At 36.2% G+C, this 15,661-nt stretch overlaps 1 protein-coding gene across 1 annotated transcript in view; it reads left to right on the top strand.

Moving 5' to 3' along the window:
- LOC132193818 (uncharacterized) overlaps positions 1 to 15,661 on the top strand; it is a 114,919-nt gene that overhangs the window by 94,965 nt on the left and 4,293 nt on the right. Inside the window, exons 10-15 of the mRNA XM_059614722.1 lie at positions 3,619 to 3,714; positions 4,353 to 4,547; positions 4,841 to 5,050; positions 10,818 to 10,964; positions 12,197 to 12,374; positions 12,934 to 13,115. Of these exons, the coding sequence (XP_059470705.1) occupies positions 3,619 to 3,714; positions 4,353 to 4,547; positions 4,841 to 5,050; positions 10,818 to 10,964; positions 12,197 to 12,374; positions 12,934 to 13,115 (1,008 nt within the window). The remainder of the gene's footprint in view (positions 1 to 3,618; positions 3,715 to 4,352; positions 4,548 to 4,840; positions 5,051 to 10,817; positions 10,965 to 12,196; positions 12,375 to 12,933; positions 13,116 to 15,661) is intronic.

Here is a 15,661-nt window from a genome sequence, read left to right as displayed (position 1 = left end):
TCCGAATATGCAGTCAGCGGAAAGATGGATGTGCGTGTTGTGTGAGCGCAAATAATAAATCCGTCGCGCAAAAAGCCCAACTCATTAATGCATGGCCTCATAATGCGTTGTTTGTCCGAGCAAACGTGACCATCGCTAATTTTTGTTCCCGTGAGAACAACAAACTGGAAACGCATTGTGACGACAAACGCATGTTTTATATCTGGAACAATTTCAAAAAGAGGGTAAAATTATCCCGAAGAAGAAGAAAATGTTTTATTAAAAACGTTTACTTTTGTCCTCATTATTTGGCAGAACGATAAGAAAAAATTACAAAATAGATAATGAAATTGATCCCGCGAATCCAATAAATGAATATTTTTAATCATCACTTTACCGGATACATTTCACAATCCAATTCCATCCAGCAATTTCGTTTTTTGTCTGAAATGTATCCACTTTTTTTCACGGTTGTTTTCAATTTGCAAAAATGACCAACGCAATTGCGACGAACCGGACAAACTTTTAATAGCGTTAGAAATTTTCCACTGGCGGAAAAACATCCGCGCACTGGTTGTTTTTTCCCCCATTTTTGTTACATTTTCCTGGTGGAGTGGATAAGAGGAAAAAATTGAGCCTCGAGGGCATTTACATTTTGTTAGATCCACACCCGGAGCGTTTTGCGTTTTGCGACCCAATAAAAAGGGCGCTTTATTTATTGGCCTGGATCAGGGCCAACTAACTGCAGATGGGCCCAAATGATATCCATAATGATGCAAATTCGCCACCTGGGGACTGCGCGCGTCGTCTCCGTTTCGCTCCCGGATTAATTTCGCCTGCAGGGACTCGAATGGATCGTAATTGGATTATTATTTGATCCGTCATGCCCAGCACCGAGCCGGGCTTGTGACAATTTAATATGAAAAATGATACAGCAGGATGATATGCGATCGAGTTCAAATCCACCGTGGAAAATCCTTGTCATTCTTGTCGAAACTATTATTTTATTTAGCTTTAAAAAAATTCAATGCTAGCCACAATGAGAATTGTTTGTTTAAAAACTGCGCGAATTTGAGCCTGAAAATGCAAAAATTTAACACTTTTACCAGTCAACTGATCTGATACATTGTAATTCAATATTCTATGTTCTAGCTGTGTCAGCTCTAATTGGAAGTGAAAAAAGAATAATTAATATTATGGGATTTTTGTAACAAAAGCTTTGTGCATATTTTTCATTTTATAAAAAGTAAAATTTCAAAATAATGTATACGAAAAGATACTATTGGTGCCTTTTTTTCGCTAGTGAATGCTATTTTTTTTTCAATTGTGATGAAAATTAAAATTTTGCAATTATTTTCTTGATGGAGCGAAATTTCTTTATCTTAAAATTAGAAATCATGTGAAATTGGTTAATTTCGTTTTTACAAAATATTGATTAATTATTTTGCAACTGGCTTTCGTTGTCATTATTTTCCTCTGTGCAACATATTCCTTTTTTAAACATAAAACTCCAGGGGTGTCGCTGTGATTTAAATTATTGCGATGACAAAGTCAAACAATATCACAATTATATATTTACCACAAACATCAAATGAAATTTCGATATCCAATTTCGTTCGCATTAGTTCTGCGCCGCACGCGTTCGTGTTATTTTATTTCCACTTTTACACGCTCGCCGTTTTTGCCACATGCCTTGCGCACTCGAATTCGTTTGATCGATGGCGAAATTCTCGATACGCAAACAGCAGCGACGTGCATTAATTAATTTCACTGCTACCCCCGCACAATGGCGGCGCCTCTCACTCGCAGAAACTCACAATGCAAAAACGTCAAAGTGTAATTTTTTTGTGAATCTGAAATTTTTGCCAAATGTTTCATCTTTTCAATTCAATATTTTACTGCAAAAATGAAACTTTCAACTGTTATAAAAAAAAAAATCCATTAGTTTCATTTTAACCTCTGATTTAAAATTTTCTGAAACTTTTTAATTTTGAAGAATTCATTTTTGCATAATATTAAAATTAAAATAATTTAATTCTGAAGTCGTGATTCTAAATAATTTCAACTCTGCGAATTTCTTTCCCTCCCTTTTTATTTTGGGATTTTTTGGAAAAATTTTGCTTTGCAGAGAAATTAGTGCTTCCTTCCCCCTTTCATATTTCGATGTGGCGCTGAGCACGAAATGTCAAAGGGGCGCGGGTTTAATTTGCGCCGAGCATCATTATTTTACATATTGCGAGTGGAACGACGACAAGTCGCGCGAATTCAGTGAATGCGGCGAGTGTGTTTCTTTTTCCAAGCGTGCAAATTCGCCGACACGAATTAAATTCACGTATATGCAAAATTTCGCTTTGGTTATTTCGAAGCGGCGGAAAAGCAGGAAGCGGATTATGCTGGGGTTTGCTCTGGTTTTTGAGCCGCTTTTGAGGGAAACATGGCGCTTGCTTGAAAAGTTTCCCATGTTTTGAATTTCTAGCTGGTTCGCATAGAATTATAGAAAGTTTTGTTAACAAACGTAATTTTTAAGGCTTATTGAGGAATTAAACAGATTTACGTTTGTTGAAAGTCGCCAGTAAGCAAAATTATAACCAAATAATCTAGATTCATCTTCATTAATTAGCTAATGATTATTTTTAAATAATTTTAAAAACGGAGAAGCGAGTTTCTTGGCGCTCTAATTGGCAAAAGTTTCGCAGCAGAAAAGAGGGCAAAAGTTTCAAAAATGATACAAAAAAGAGCAGAAGGTCAACTGCGAGCAATTTTCGCTCCAATTAAGAAAAGTCTCTGCGAAATAATAAATATTTATCCAGCACATCAGCATGCGGAAGGAAAGCGAATTCAGAGAAGTTTTGAGCGAGCGAAAGAATAAATAAAGTGTCATGGCGGCCGAAAAGGGGCGCAGATGATGAGGGGCGAATATCCAAGTAGCTGTTTTTGTTGCGCACATCATTTTAGCGGCACCAGCTGCGCCTGCCTCTCTTTTTAATATTAAAATGTCACCGCACTCGCAGTTCTTTTCAGACCGGCTCGTTCATTCTGCCAAACGCGAAAATTCGCCCAAAGACAAATTGCGAGAGCGACGCCTAATGATGCGAGCGTCACAGACACGACCAGCTTTTTCTCTCAAATTCCAGATTTTCCTGCTGCTGCTGCTGGGAGAATTATTATGGCTTTAAACATGCTCCGTGCAGAAAAAAATTTAATATGTAAAAATTTCTCAGCTGAAAATCCGCACTTTTTGAACAAAGCTTGATCATTTTCCCCTGACATAATATATTATCTACTTTTAAAATAATCCATTAAGTAATTGAGTTTCACGAAGAAGAAAAACAAAATTTAAGTAATGAAAATTAAACAATTTTGTTCACATTTAAAAACAATTTATGTAATATTAAAGATCTCTAATATGAATTTTCATATTATTCCGTAATTCAAATTACTATGTTAAATTTGATGTGAAAGAGTTAATTCAAATTAACAAAATTCAGTATATTTACATAGAATTTACCATTAATTCAGTAAAATTTTGAATGAATTATATATGCGTCGCAAATGATACAGAATTTAAGCTGCTAATTTTGTTTTTATTTAATAAAAAAATTATTTTTGCTAATAAGTCCGATTTTAACCTTTTTTCAGACTCATCCAGCTGCTGACAAACCTTTGTCCATGGAGCTGACCAAAGTTTCCCCCGAGGATGAACCACTGGAGATTGGCACACCTCTCACATACAAGGTATTTATTTGAATTTGAAACTACCGGAAGTTGAGAAAGTTCTGCTGTTTCCTTTATTTTGTTTGCAAATTTAAAAGCAATAATTAAGGAATAATTTTTTAAATCTAAAATTTTACTGCAAGTGATTTAATTTTAAATTCAATCAAATTCAAATTTGACAAAATTGATAAATTCAACCATTTTATACTTTGTATTAAAAAAAATCAAATTGTCAACTTTCTCACAACTCTTGCTAGTAATAAGTTATTTAAAATTGTCCCAGCATTTAATTTTGTTTTTTGTTTCTCTTTTAATAATCACTTGAAAAAATATATTCAGACCGCAATTCTTATTCCATTTTGTAATTCTGAATCAAATTAATTTGAGAGTAAAAACCACTTCTATTGATATTTTGAATGTTTTTATTTTTTTTATTTTGCTTATTTTTATTAACATTTATTTAGCTTTTGCATCGAAATAAATTTTGGATAGTAAAAAATCTTTCAATATTATTTAACTTGCTTAGGATTCCATCAAAATTGACTCATTGGAAAGAATTATTTTGTAACTTTTTTTGCGTTCAACCAAAAATATTCCCATTTCGAGCAAAAATGACTTTGTGACGAGTTTAAATGAATAAATTTCGGTGTTTTTGTCAGGCCGTGGTGCACCTGCCGCCGGAGAGTTGGTGGTCGCGGCCGGTCGGCGTGCAGATCAGCACAGACCAGGCCGACGCCAAACTGGCCCTTTGCCAAGCCAGGGTGTCCGGGGTGAAGGGAGCCCTCGTCTCCAGCCTGGGGCCAATCAACACCCTGGAGGCGCAGCTTTTCACGCACAAAACCCTCTCCACGATGGTGAGTCCTAATTTTTTTCTCTCTCTCTCGCTATGAAAATCGCAATAATCAGGCGCGGCGCCGTAACAATGAAAATAACGACGGCAATAAAGGTGAGTCTGCAATGCAGGTGCGCGGCGCTCATCCCGCCAAAGGTTTCCTGCTTTTTACTGCACCCTCGTAAAGCCAAATTAATCCCTTAACAAGATAGACTGAAACGGCAGCTCAAGGAGAGTTTCATTCCGCGCCCATTTCCATTTGCGCAATTTACTCGGATATATCATTAAAAATAACAACGAAATTTTTGCTTTCAGAATGTTCGCGCCGTTTTCGACTTTGGCGTGATTTCTCTCTTGGACCACAACTCGAGCGACTCGCGGCCCAGTATCGAAATTTCTTTTGAGGTGATAATCGTCGCGCCTGGGGTTCAGGGAGGCCCTTTGCAGTTCATCAGAGCCACCCTCACCACAGACGAGGCCGGGGCCATGGCGGCGATCGACCTTTCAAATGTGGCAAACAAACAGGTACGATGATCAGAAAGATTTTTCACATTTTAATGAAAAGAAGTAAATTTTAGAATATGTAAAGATTCTATCAAAGTGTATGAAAGAGTTAAATTGTTTGCAATTATCGCAACGTTCAAAAATATTTAACACACAATATATAATACTAATTACCAGCATAAAATAAGCAAAATTACTAATATTTTTTTTATCAATAATATGAAGTGGAACGATAAAATTTGGATTCATATAGGACGGATTATGATTCCATTCAAATGAAATTCCCTAAAAAATGTACATTTTATTAAATTCCCAGCAAACATTCATTACATTAGGAAAGGAGGAAAAAGTTACCAAATTTACATTATTTTCATGTGCGTAGATCAAAGACCAAATTGTTTCCGCAGATGTATTGAAATAATGTTTACATTCAATTTCGCAAATTATGCATTGTTCCTCTTCCTCTGAATTGAAATTGATTGCGATTGAAACGTGCCTTGTCAGTTTTGCCAAAGATATTTATTTACCTGCTCAGCGCTATTTTCCCCCTGTAAAGAAAAATGAATGCTTTTCCGCCGCGCTTCGTTTCCTCTCGGCCCGAGAACGGAATTTATTTTGACGTCGCGGAATCGAGAGATCGTACATAAATTATTGCAACATGCCGTGACTTTTATTCGCAAAGTCTCTCTCTCAATCGAAGGGAGCAAATATAAAGCTCGGTGTGCGGCGTCAGGAAAATACTTTGGCGACCCAGATCTGGAAAGTTTGATGTGTTGCGGTGACGAATATTTATTGCGGACGGAGAAGAAGAAAAAAGAGTCACTTTCAAATTAGTTTCAAATCGATGTCGCCGCCAAGAATAAATCCGAACTGGCTGCGTTTGATGATTTGAATTTACATGTGTTTGTTTGTCGGCGCACAATTGAGCGAGCATCTCATTCCAAGTGCGACGAGAGAGACTGCGTTGTCGAATGGGTTTGCTGTTTGCCATGCAGATTGCTTGTTTTGCAAACAGCTCAATTGGAGCAGAACTAGTGTGAGCGGGAATAATTAAACACACTCGCGCCGCGTGAGTTTATGTTCCCTTTTCACAAGCAGAAGGTCCAAAACTTCTTCTCCGTCTTCAAGTAGAAAAGCTTTAACGAAATAATCAGGCCTCTAATTGCAAATAAGTTTGCTTGTCCGTTAAAGTGGATGGAACAAAATGTTCCCCAAAAACTAATCATTTGAAACAATACAACTGCAAGAAAAGCATTAGTGTAAAATATGTTTGAGGCCTAATTACTTTTGATTGGTTTGAGGACGTCACAAGAACAATGAATTGATTTTTTTTTAATTTTCTTTGGAAAAGTTCCATGGAAGTTTAAAAATTGTAGCTATTTCTCGTTTCCGAGAAAATCAACAGTTTTGAACAGTTTCAAGGATGAAAGAAATCTCTCCAATTTCCACATTTCATTCAAGGTTTATAAATTTCTTTAGGAACCTCAGCAAAAATTATATTAATGTTTACCATGTTTGAGATATAAATACAAAGCTTTCGATTGAATTTTGAGAGGTATTTACTGAAGTTAACGAGACACGCATCCCTTTCACGAAACGTATGTCGTCGTCGTAGTCGCATTGAGCAAACGTTCTGTCGCCGCGAGCACAGCCTAAACAGACTCTCTATTCGCGCATTTGAAAAGCGCAACGTTCGCTCTGAAAAAGGTCGTCAGCTTTTATTCCGAATCGTGCGCTGAGCGAAAATTACACTCGGCGCGCGCCATTCATGAATTCGTAACGAAGCCGCGCCTCTGCTTTTGTATTTATGCAATCAAGAAAGCTCGGATTTATGCAGCTCTCGCGGCCGTAATCAAAATTAATTTTTCACGATCCGCAACACGATTATCGCGCGCGCGGCAGGCAACAAAGAATTACGTTTATATCTGCAGTCGGACGTGCGCTACTTTGGCGCGAAAATGAGATTGCTCGGCGAGGTGCGTCGTGTTCGGAGGCAAAGCGCAGTAATATGGACTCTTGTTGTAAACCCAACAGCAGAAATACATGCAGCTGCGATTCTGCATTATTGGAGAACATTCAAAAGCAAAACAATCATTGTTCAATTGAAACCGGAATATTCCTTGATGAGTTATTGATTTGTGAAGCTTTTATTATTATTATTTTTTATTTTTTAGAAACAAAAGCAATATCTTCATATTCCACGAGAGCTCTAATTTGCAAGCAGAATAATTTACAAATGGCAAAAAAATCCTTCTACAGAATTGGTACCAAGAGGAATACTTTAGTATTTTCATTTCAAATCAACAAACATGAGTTTTGATCTAAAAATTTAAGTATTTTTATGGAAATCCTTGTAATCGAGAGATATTCTTATAAATTGTTTTTCTTGTAACTAATAAAATTCTTCAGTGAATTGAAAAATTAATATTTTTCCAAGGATAATAACGAATTTATTGATTTTTTTTTTTTAATTTTACAATCTCATTTGAGGGCTATTTAAGATCGTTTCCACCACTAATAATTACTAAAACGTTTTCAAGAGAGGAAAAATTGCTGGAAAAGTAGGACAAATTAAGAAATTGCTAATTATTTTTGAAAATTTTCAATACTAAAAAGGAATGATTTTTGTAAAATTCATTTTTTACGATTTCGAAATTATAAATTGGTAGCCATTATAGCTTGAACGGAAATTAATTATGTACAATATTTGCCTGTTGCAAACAGTTCAGCGGTTAAAGTGCGGGCGATAACAAATTTGCTATTCCACTCTCATATGGTGCCGCGCGTAATTGTGTTTGTCTGCAGTAACTTTCCTTGTCGCTGGATGTAGTTAATGAGAAGGTTAACTGGAGCCACTTTATAATGTCCTTTCATGCAATCAATAAGCAATGAACTTTGACCCTTGACCTTAAAAATAAAAATAAAAAATTGTATGTGGCAGTAAGAATTTTAAATTAAAAAAGGTTCCTTAAAGTTGCAAAATATTCAAAAGGAAAAAAATAATAAATCTAAAAAAAGACTTTTCAAATTGAAGAAGATACAAAGGCTCTTTTTTCATTCTAATTTTGAATAAGTAAGTCTCAACTCCCAAAGCTCAAATGAAGAAATTTTGATTAAAGTGAATTTTGGTCAGTCATAAATCATAAAAATTTTTATTCCATTTTTATTTGCGCATTTTATAGTGAATTTAATAAAAAAAAATTGTTTGTGACTTGGTTTGACAGTCAATGTACATATATAAGATATGATTAGGTTGATATGATGAAATCCTGCAATAAAAGGCATCGCATTCCCAGACGAAAGTTATCCGCTTCAGCTGTCATTGTATCAAATTGCGAAATCCAAGAAAAGAAATGAGATCCACCTTTGCAAATTTTTGCATGAAAAGTTGAGACATGAAAGTGGCCAGAAATGAGCGTCAAACTGTTGCGAATCGATATTCTCAAAGCCCCTTGCTGTGTGTTTGTCCAACGGAATTAAGGCACAAGAGCTCGTTTCCTTATGAATCTGTCAAAGTTTTGGGTCAAATATCAAAGACAAGTTTGTTGCGTGAAAATGGGAAACTTGCATAATGAGGCTGATGCTGACATCACAGCTCACAAGTCTTCCAAACGATTAATTTCCAACATACTACTTTTGACTTTGACATAAGTTTTTTTATTCGTGTCTTTTTACATATTTTGGCTTTTTTAAATATTTATCCATTCAATAATTTTCAGCTTCAATTCATAAAATAATTCTAGTCTTAGACAACAGCAATACAAATCCATGTAATTGGGTATAAATATATTATGTAAATATTTCCTGAAAAAAAAACTTTTAATTGGAACGAAAATAAAAAATAATTTATATGAAATTTCGATCTGACGTTTAAAAATTGTAAAAAACTGTCTCCTCGTAGTGACAAATTTCTTCTCCTTTTTGAAAAGGACCATTAGTTGCAAAAGCTTGTGCGGCTGCCAAGTGTATCGCTAAACTTTTTCCGTCACGGCCAATCAAGCTTTTTTCGCGGCAAAAAAAATTGTAAGCAGCCTTTGTTAGGCGAAACACGATTCGGCTCTACCAACTTCTCACTTTGCAGTGACACGTGGCACGTTGGGAAAATAATTTTCGGACCGCGAAGGCAAAGTGTTTCCGCGCATTATCGCAAATCCGACCCTTGTAGCGAGTCTCAGCGCAGGTGATTGATGGAGTCGGCGAATCGGTGTTTTTTTTTGTGCTGGCCGAAAAAGGAGGAGAAGTGAAAAATTTATTTGCCGGCCGATGTAAATAATTGAGAGTTGAAATAAAATTGCATCGACTCGCTTAGACACTCCATCTCTCTCTCCGAGCGGATTAACACGTTGTTTTGCCACTTCTTCTTCCTCTCCCGTCGGATGTATTCGCGTCGGTCTCGGGGCTAAGCTGCCCTGGCAGCTTGAGAAATGGTTGCTTTCAAATGTTATTGTTTCGCCTCGGCTCTGAAATTCACTAAAACGTTGCAACTCCACAAACTGGTTCTGGACCAAGTTGCAAAGTTTATCTCGAAAGCAATAAAAAGAAAAGAAGCTAAATTTGCAAACTTTAAAGGTTTTCGAAGATAGATTATCACCAATTTAATTCATTATTGAAAAATTACTATTTAAACTGTTTAAGTCTTCTAAACAATGTCTCTGTTTTTAATTGTGAAAAATACTTGAACTCTTGTAATTCTGACAAAAGATCTTTGAAAATTATCTACATTCTGATTAAAAATATTTATAATTCAGAAGAAGTTTTTTACTTCTTCTGTGAAAAGAAATGCATTTTTAGAATTCAAACTATTTTGAGGTTTCATTTCAAATTTGGGAAATATTTTGATAATTTTTACATATTTAAAATTAAAAAGTGCAAATTTCATTATAAACTTCTTGAATTAAAGAAAAAATATCTTTTGTTTAATATGCAACTTTTTAATAACATCAATTATATTTGGGACATTTCAATTGAAAATTTTAAATTCTCATTAGTATAATGTTTCCATTTTTAGTTAGATATAAATTTAGTTTCTAAATGTATAAAAATTTTTTAGTTAAAATCCAAATATCAATTGACAAAATCAATGAGGGCGATTCAAAAGCCTAACTTGGCCTAGGCTAACTTGACTTAGCCCTGGGCTTACTTAGCCCACCAGCAAAATTAAATGGCATGGGTTAAATTAGCCCGGGCCAGGTTAATTTAGCCCAAGGTCCGCTCGTCCCTTTCCCGCCAAAGCTGTACGGCCGCCCGTACATACCAGCTGTTCCATATGCGCCATGCTAAAAGCTCGCCTCTCATTGGGTACAATTTTCGGCCGCCCCTCCCACTACCGCTTTCAAATCGTGGATCAGCGGACCTTGATTTAGCCTGGGCCAAGTTAGCCTTTTGGATCGCCCTCAATATTATTTCATCTTCATTAACAATTAAAGTATATTTTCCCAACATTTTTAAAGAATTAAGCGAATTAAGATCAACAAGTATTTCCATCAAGCTTAAACCTTTGATTGAAAGTTAATTAATTTACCTAAATTACCACTTTCTTTTAACTTTTCCATTTTATTTAACCTTCGCATCGATTTTAAAGAGTGACTTTTGACTATTGCACTGGCAAACACACAGTCCAGTCAGCATTTTGTATTTGCGTTTGTGGCCGGTGTAATAATCATTCGAATTACGGCGCAAATGGAGGCCGCGTGTGCGCTTTTCTAATTTCCCCGCGGACTTCTTTACGTCCGTGGGCATGTCGACCTTGCCTCGCACGTGTTAATTATGCCCCGTGTGTGTGTTGCAGACGGACGAGGCCCTTTTGGCCGTGGCCACGATCCGCGCAGACGAAAGCATGGCCGCCGACCGACCCGCCGACCTGGTTTGGCGATTCTCGCCCGCAACGCCGTCCGGAGACCTCGCGGTCGCCATCAAAGACGTCACCGGGGGACAGGTGAGATTTTATTGATCGTTTAAAAGCCGCAAAGTGCGCAGTTGTCGAACAATTCAAGCTCAAATTTAAAAGTGATTTTCAGTTATAATATCAGACAAATATTTTACATTAAATTCAAATATGTAAAATACTGGAATTTTCCTGAAATTGCCCACTCTAAATAGATGAACATGATGTTTTGTTTTTAGAAATTAGTAAAAATTAATCATTATAATGAAAATAGAAAAAGTCGGTGATTTAGTTGAAATTTACAGTAAAATAATTCAATTAAATTTTTAAATTTCCCAATCATATTATTGATTTTTATTTCAATATTCTAAAGATCTGCAAAAAAATTAAAATTAAATAACAATTTATTAATTTTTAGCCTCAACTTTCAGATTATATCAATAATTTACATGAAAAACAATTATGAGTAGTGAACTTAGATACCTGATTAAATTTTAATTCATCCTGTTACAATTTTTTGTAATATTTTAATAGGAAATATGGATTGGGAAAATGAGTGATCAACCTTTTTTATCTTTTTATGGTACTAATGGAGACAAAAAACCCTTTTCAAATCAAAATTGAGGTTCTTTAATCCCGTATTTGTCTCATATTTTGATGAAAAATACCATAATTTCAAGGATTTTAGTCTAAAAACAGCCTTAATTTTGTATATTCACCTATTCTGGCTAAATATTTACTATTTTTTACTAAAGCATACTGGATTTTATGAGAAACTAATGCTTATTTGAATCTTTCAAATTGATATCCAAATTTTCAGATCATCCAAAAATTTTGGCTACCAACTAAGTAAATTATTATAATATAAATATTGATTTCTTTGAACTGAACTTTAATTGCTTCAATTAATTTTATTCTTACATTTGAGCTCCAGTGAAGCATATTTTTGGAATATATCAATTAATATTTGAATAATTCATAAGTTTTTCCAATGCAAATAAAATCAGCACGTTATTGCAAAACTCTGTGGAAGCTGCGCATTTAGCGTTGAAATGAATCCGTCTGTCTTTCTCTCTCTCTCCAATCATAATAAAATCCATCGCTCTCTCGTTTGTGCCGATCCCCTTTCTTTCTCCCTTTTGAGCGCGGTATGAATTTTAATTAAACGTCTCCACTCTTCTCATCAGGCACCGCGAAGAGAGAAAATCAATGGAAAACTTGGAAATCAAAAACTTTTATTTGTGCAGCACTTGTATAATTTGACCTTTCTTTTGCTCTCTCAGGCCTCGTTTCGCGTGGGCGGGCTGAGCGTCGAGAGCGACGACGACGCCTTCCTTTGTTTGGCGCCGGCGAAAGCGCGACTCGCGTCGGAACGTTGCCTGCTGATGGATGACTCGGCGGCTCACAACGACACGCCGCTCGCCAACTTGCACTTGCCCGTTCGCATCCACCGCAGAACAGGTTAATTAACCCCTTTGAAAACACACACACGCCCTTTCCTCTTTCTTTCTTTCCCTCGCGTGCAAATTGATTAATTCCACACTGCGGCTTGTGTCAGTTGACGACTCTCTTTCTCCAATTAGTTAAGAAAACTCGGATTAATTAAGGCGGAGACTTGAAAGAAACTTTGTAACCCGCAAAGTTCCATTATTCATTGTTGAATTACAAAGAATTTTTCTTTTATGTTTTTTAATAAATTTTGCAACGTTTTTTTATTCAAGATTAAGTAATGAAGAAGTTTTGATTGGATTAATTAAGAAATAAAAACACTCGTTGTTTGTTTCTTGCTCAAATCAGAGCCAATTGAATTTAAACTGCGTGATTTATTTTATTGAAAGGATGAATAAAAAAATTAATTAAAATTAATTATTTTCAAAAATTTTTCAAAATGCTTCATTAAAAAATCTGACATGTTTTCACAAATTTTACCACTGCTGCCTCTCAAGTTCATTAACAGTTGCTCTAAATTGAGATCGTGTCCCTTTGAAGTGCATCAGATAAGTGAAAAACTCATTCGCAGACTCGGCGCTGACGATCTCGGCGTGGCTGCTTCCGTTGCGGCGGGGGACGGTGCGGAGGCGGCCCTTTGTTACCGTGGAGGTGGCCCTGTCGACGAGCAGCGGTGCCCGCTGGCGTTCGCAGCACAACGTCTCCATCTCCGACAGCCCGGCCGAGGAAGTTCGGCCCTTGCCCAAAGTTCTGGTAAGCGCTTTGTCGATTTGACTCGAAAACTTCGGTCTGGCGCGAAACAGTTTCAACAAAAAGTTTGCATCCGGCCAGAAATGAGAAATGAATGACGACTTTGACAAGTTTCAGATAAAAAAAGAACACATTGTCAATTATAAATTGTTGTTTTTTTGTATTTACTTAAAATTTTGGAGAATATGAACTTTACCGCTGAGAATAATAATGTAATAATGTAATATTTTGGAATTTAAGTATAGAAAAAAAATGGTAAAAACAAATTGAAAATGATATTTAAAAATTTATTCGCATCATAAGTTTTTAAAAAAACAATTGCTCCGTTTAATTTAATGTGGTTAAGATTTCATTTGTGAAGAAAATGATTTTACCAGTAAATTGTAACATTTACAAATTTTTGCAATTTTGAAAAATGCCACAGCAAGTTAAATAAAATTATTCAAAGATCTCATATTATTCTTGTTTATTAAATTTTGAAAGTGAAAATGCTTCATTTTGAAAGTAATATTATTTAATAACAAAATGTTCTGACGTCAGTGAATATTTTATTTTTTAACTTTTTGCCGTGGAAAATTAAATTCTGGAATGCAGGGCAACACGTGACGCGCCAACTTGGGCATTCATTTGAGTAATAATGAGACGCTTCGTTAGCGTCAAAATTAACTCGGCGCGCGAGTTGTGCCGCCAACAATGAAATATTTCGCGTCGTCGCCCTCGTCTGGAAATGAGGAGCGACAGCTGAAGTAGGCAACGTGCCGCGCTGAGACGTCGTGCCGGTTGCATAACTCGCTCGCAGCCCAAAAGAAAAAATAATAAAATGATGGAAAAAGTTTTCCCCTTCAATTGTCGCGCGGCAGAATAGAAAATGCGACGTTGCTTGATGGAGTTGGAAAAACGCTGCGGCCGGGGGCGGCCGGGGGCGGCAGTGACCGACCCTCGCACCTTTCCCTCTAATTAAAGCGATAAATCAACCGGCCGCACTTCTTTTCGCACTCGAGAGTCGGACTTGAGTTTTGCAGCGCCTTGCAAGAGACACACTCAAAGTGAAAAGTTAGTTTTCGGCCGGATAATGAGAAGAAGAAGGAAGGGGATTTGTGTGTTATTGTGTGGGCGCGACCACCGTGAGCACAAACTTTTAACAATGGGCCAAATGCACGCGTTATTCAACCTTTGCCCTCGTCCCGTATAAATCAATTTTTGTTGATATGGAATAGATTTCCATGGAAAATTTAAGCCGTACTTAAACGCTTGATTCTTTCCTTACAAATAGTACCATCTTTATTTTTCAAAATACTTCAAAATTCTGCTATTTTTAAATAATCAAGTACAAATTTATGACGTAATATTTAAGAAAATTTTAACCCTCATAAAATTTGGTCTTATATTTATAAAAAGGGACAATTTTAAAACTTGCTGTTTTATGCGGTTATTTCTGGAAAAGATAAAAAGCATTCTTATTAATTTGAAAGTATATAAATAATTTATTCGCCAACGCAAAACTCTGCAGGCAATTTTCTTTCGGAGCTAATTTATAAATTTCCGAGTGATGTGCCAGAGAGGAATTATCAAGGGACAAGACAAAACGACCCGCGAAAATTCATCTTGTGCGCGGCGCATATCGTGGCTCGGCGTTAAGCCTTCACTCTAAATGACAATTAAGCGCGATAATTTGTTGGCCTGCGGGGAGAAAAAGCAGGTGCGGCGGTGGATTTGCAGCAAAACAAAAGAAGAAGCGCCCGCAGCCGAATTAACCCGCCGTGGAATCGCATGCGCCGTAATATATTATTTGCTGCGGCCAAATGTGGGCCAGACGTGCCGCCATTAATCCACAAATAAATTATGAGACGAGCCTTTGAATGAGGAAAATTATTTGATGAGGTCCAAAAATTCAATGTACATTTAGATCGTCTCATTTCAAAATAATTATAATCTTCCAATTTGTCCATTTCCTGTGTAAAATTAAAATAATTTTGGTCTATTCAAATTAATAAGATTGTATTTAACACAATTGTTTTTATCGATTTATAAAATGTAAATAGAAATTGAATATTTAGCTAATTTTGATTACTTTGTAATATTTAGATTTCCAAATCAAATCTTATTCAAAATACTTATATTTTTGTAATTAAATCTTATTTTCTTCTTCTTAAAACACACCATTCTTGGAAATATCTTCCAGTTTCATGTTTGACTTCGCCCTTAATTTACCTTCATTTGCCTTGGAAAATTTAGTAAAGTTTACTAATTCTCTGAAAGTTTTTTCTTCCTGCACGTCTCGTCCCTCTTGGAATAAAGAGTTAATTTTCCTTTCCGCCTCCTTTGCTCCGTGAATTCGGCAAACCTGATTACGAATGTCGCGTAGTTTTGCTCTCTCATTCCAAGGCGAGCCAGACTCGCTGGGTGAATTAATTTGTCGACGGCGCAAGTGTGGCGTTTGACGACATTTCACACCTGCACTGCTCTTCGTCGCGCTTAATTAATCTCGCAATCAGCAGAGGAGATAAAATGACCCATCCTTTGAAGAGAGGCAATTAGTGAATCAAGTG

The sequence above is a fragment of the Neocloeon triangulifer genome, unplaced genomic scaffold (assembly GCF_031216515.1).
Source record: "Neocloeon triangulifer isolate White Clay Creek 2 clone unplaced genomic scaffold, ASM3121651v1 ptg000005l, whole genome shotgun sequence".
In the NCBI taxonomy this organism is placed as follows: Eukaryota; Metazoa; Arthropoda; class Insecta; order Ephemeroptera; family Baetidae; genus Neocloeon; species Neocloeon triangulifer.
This window is presented reverse-complemented; position numbering and strand designations above follow the sequence as displayed.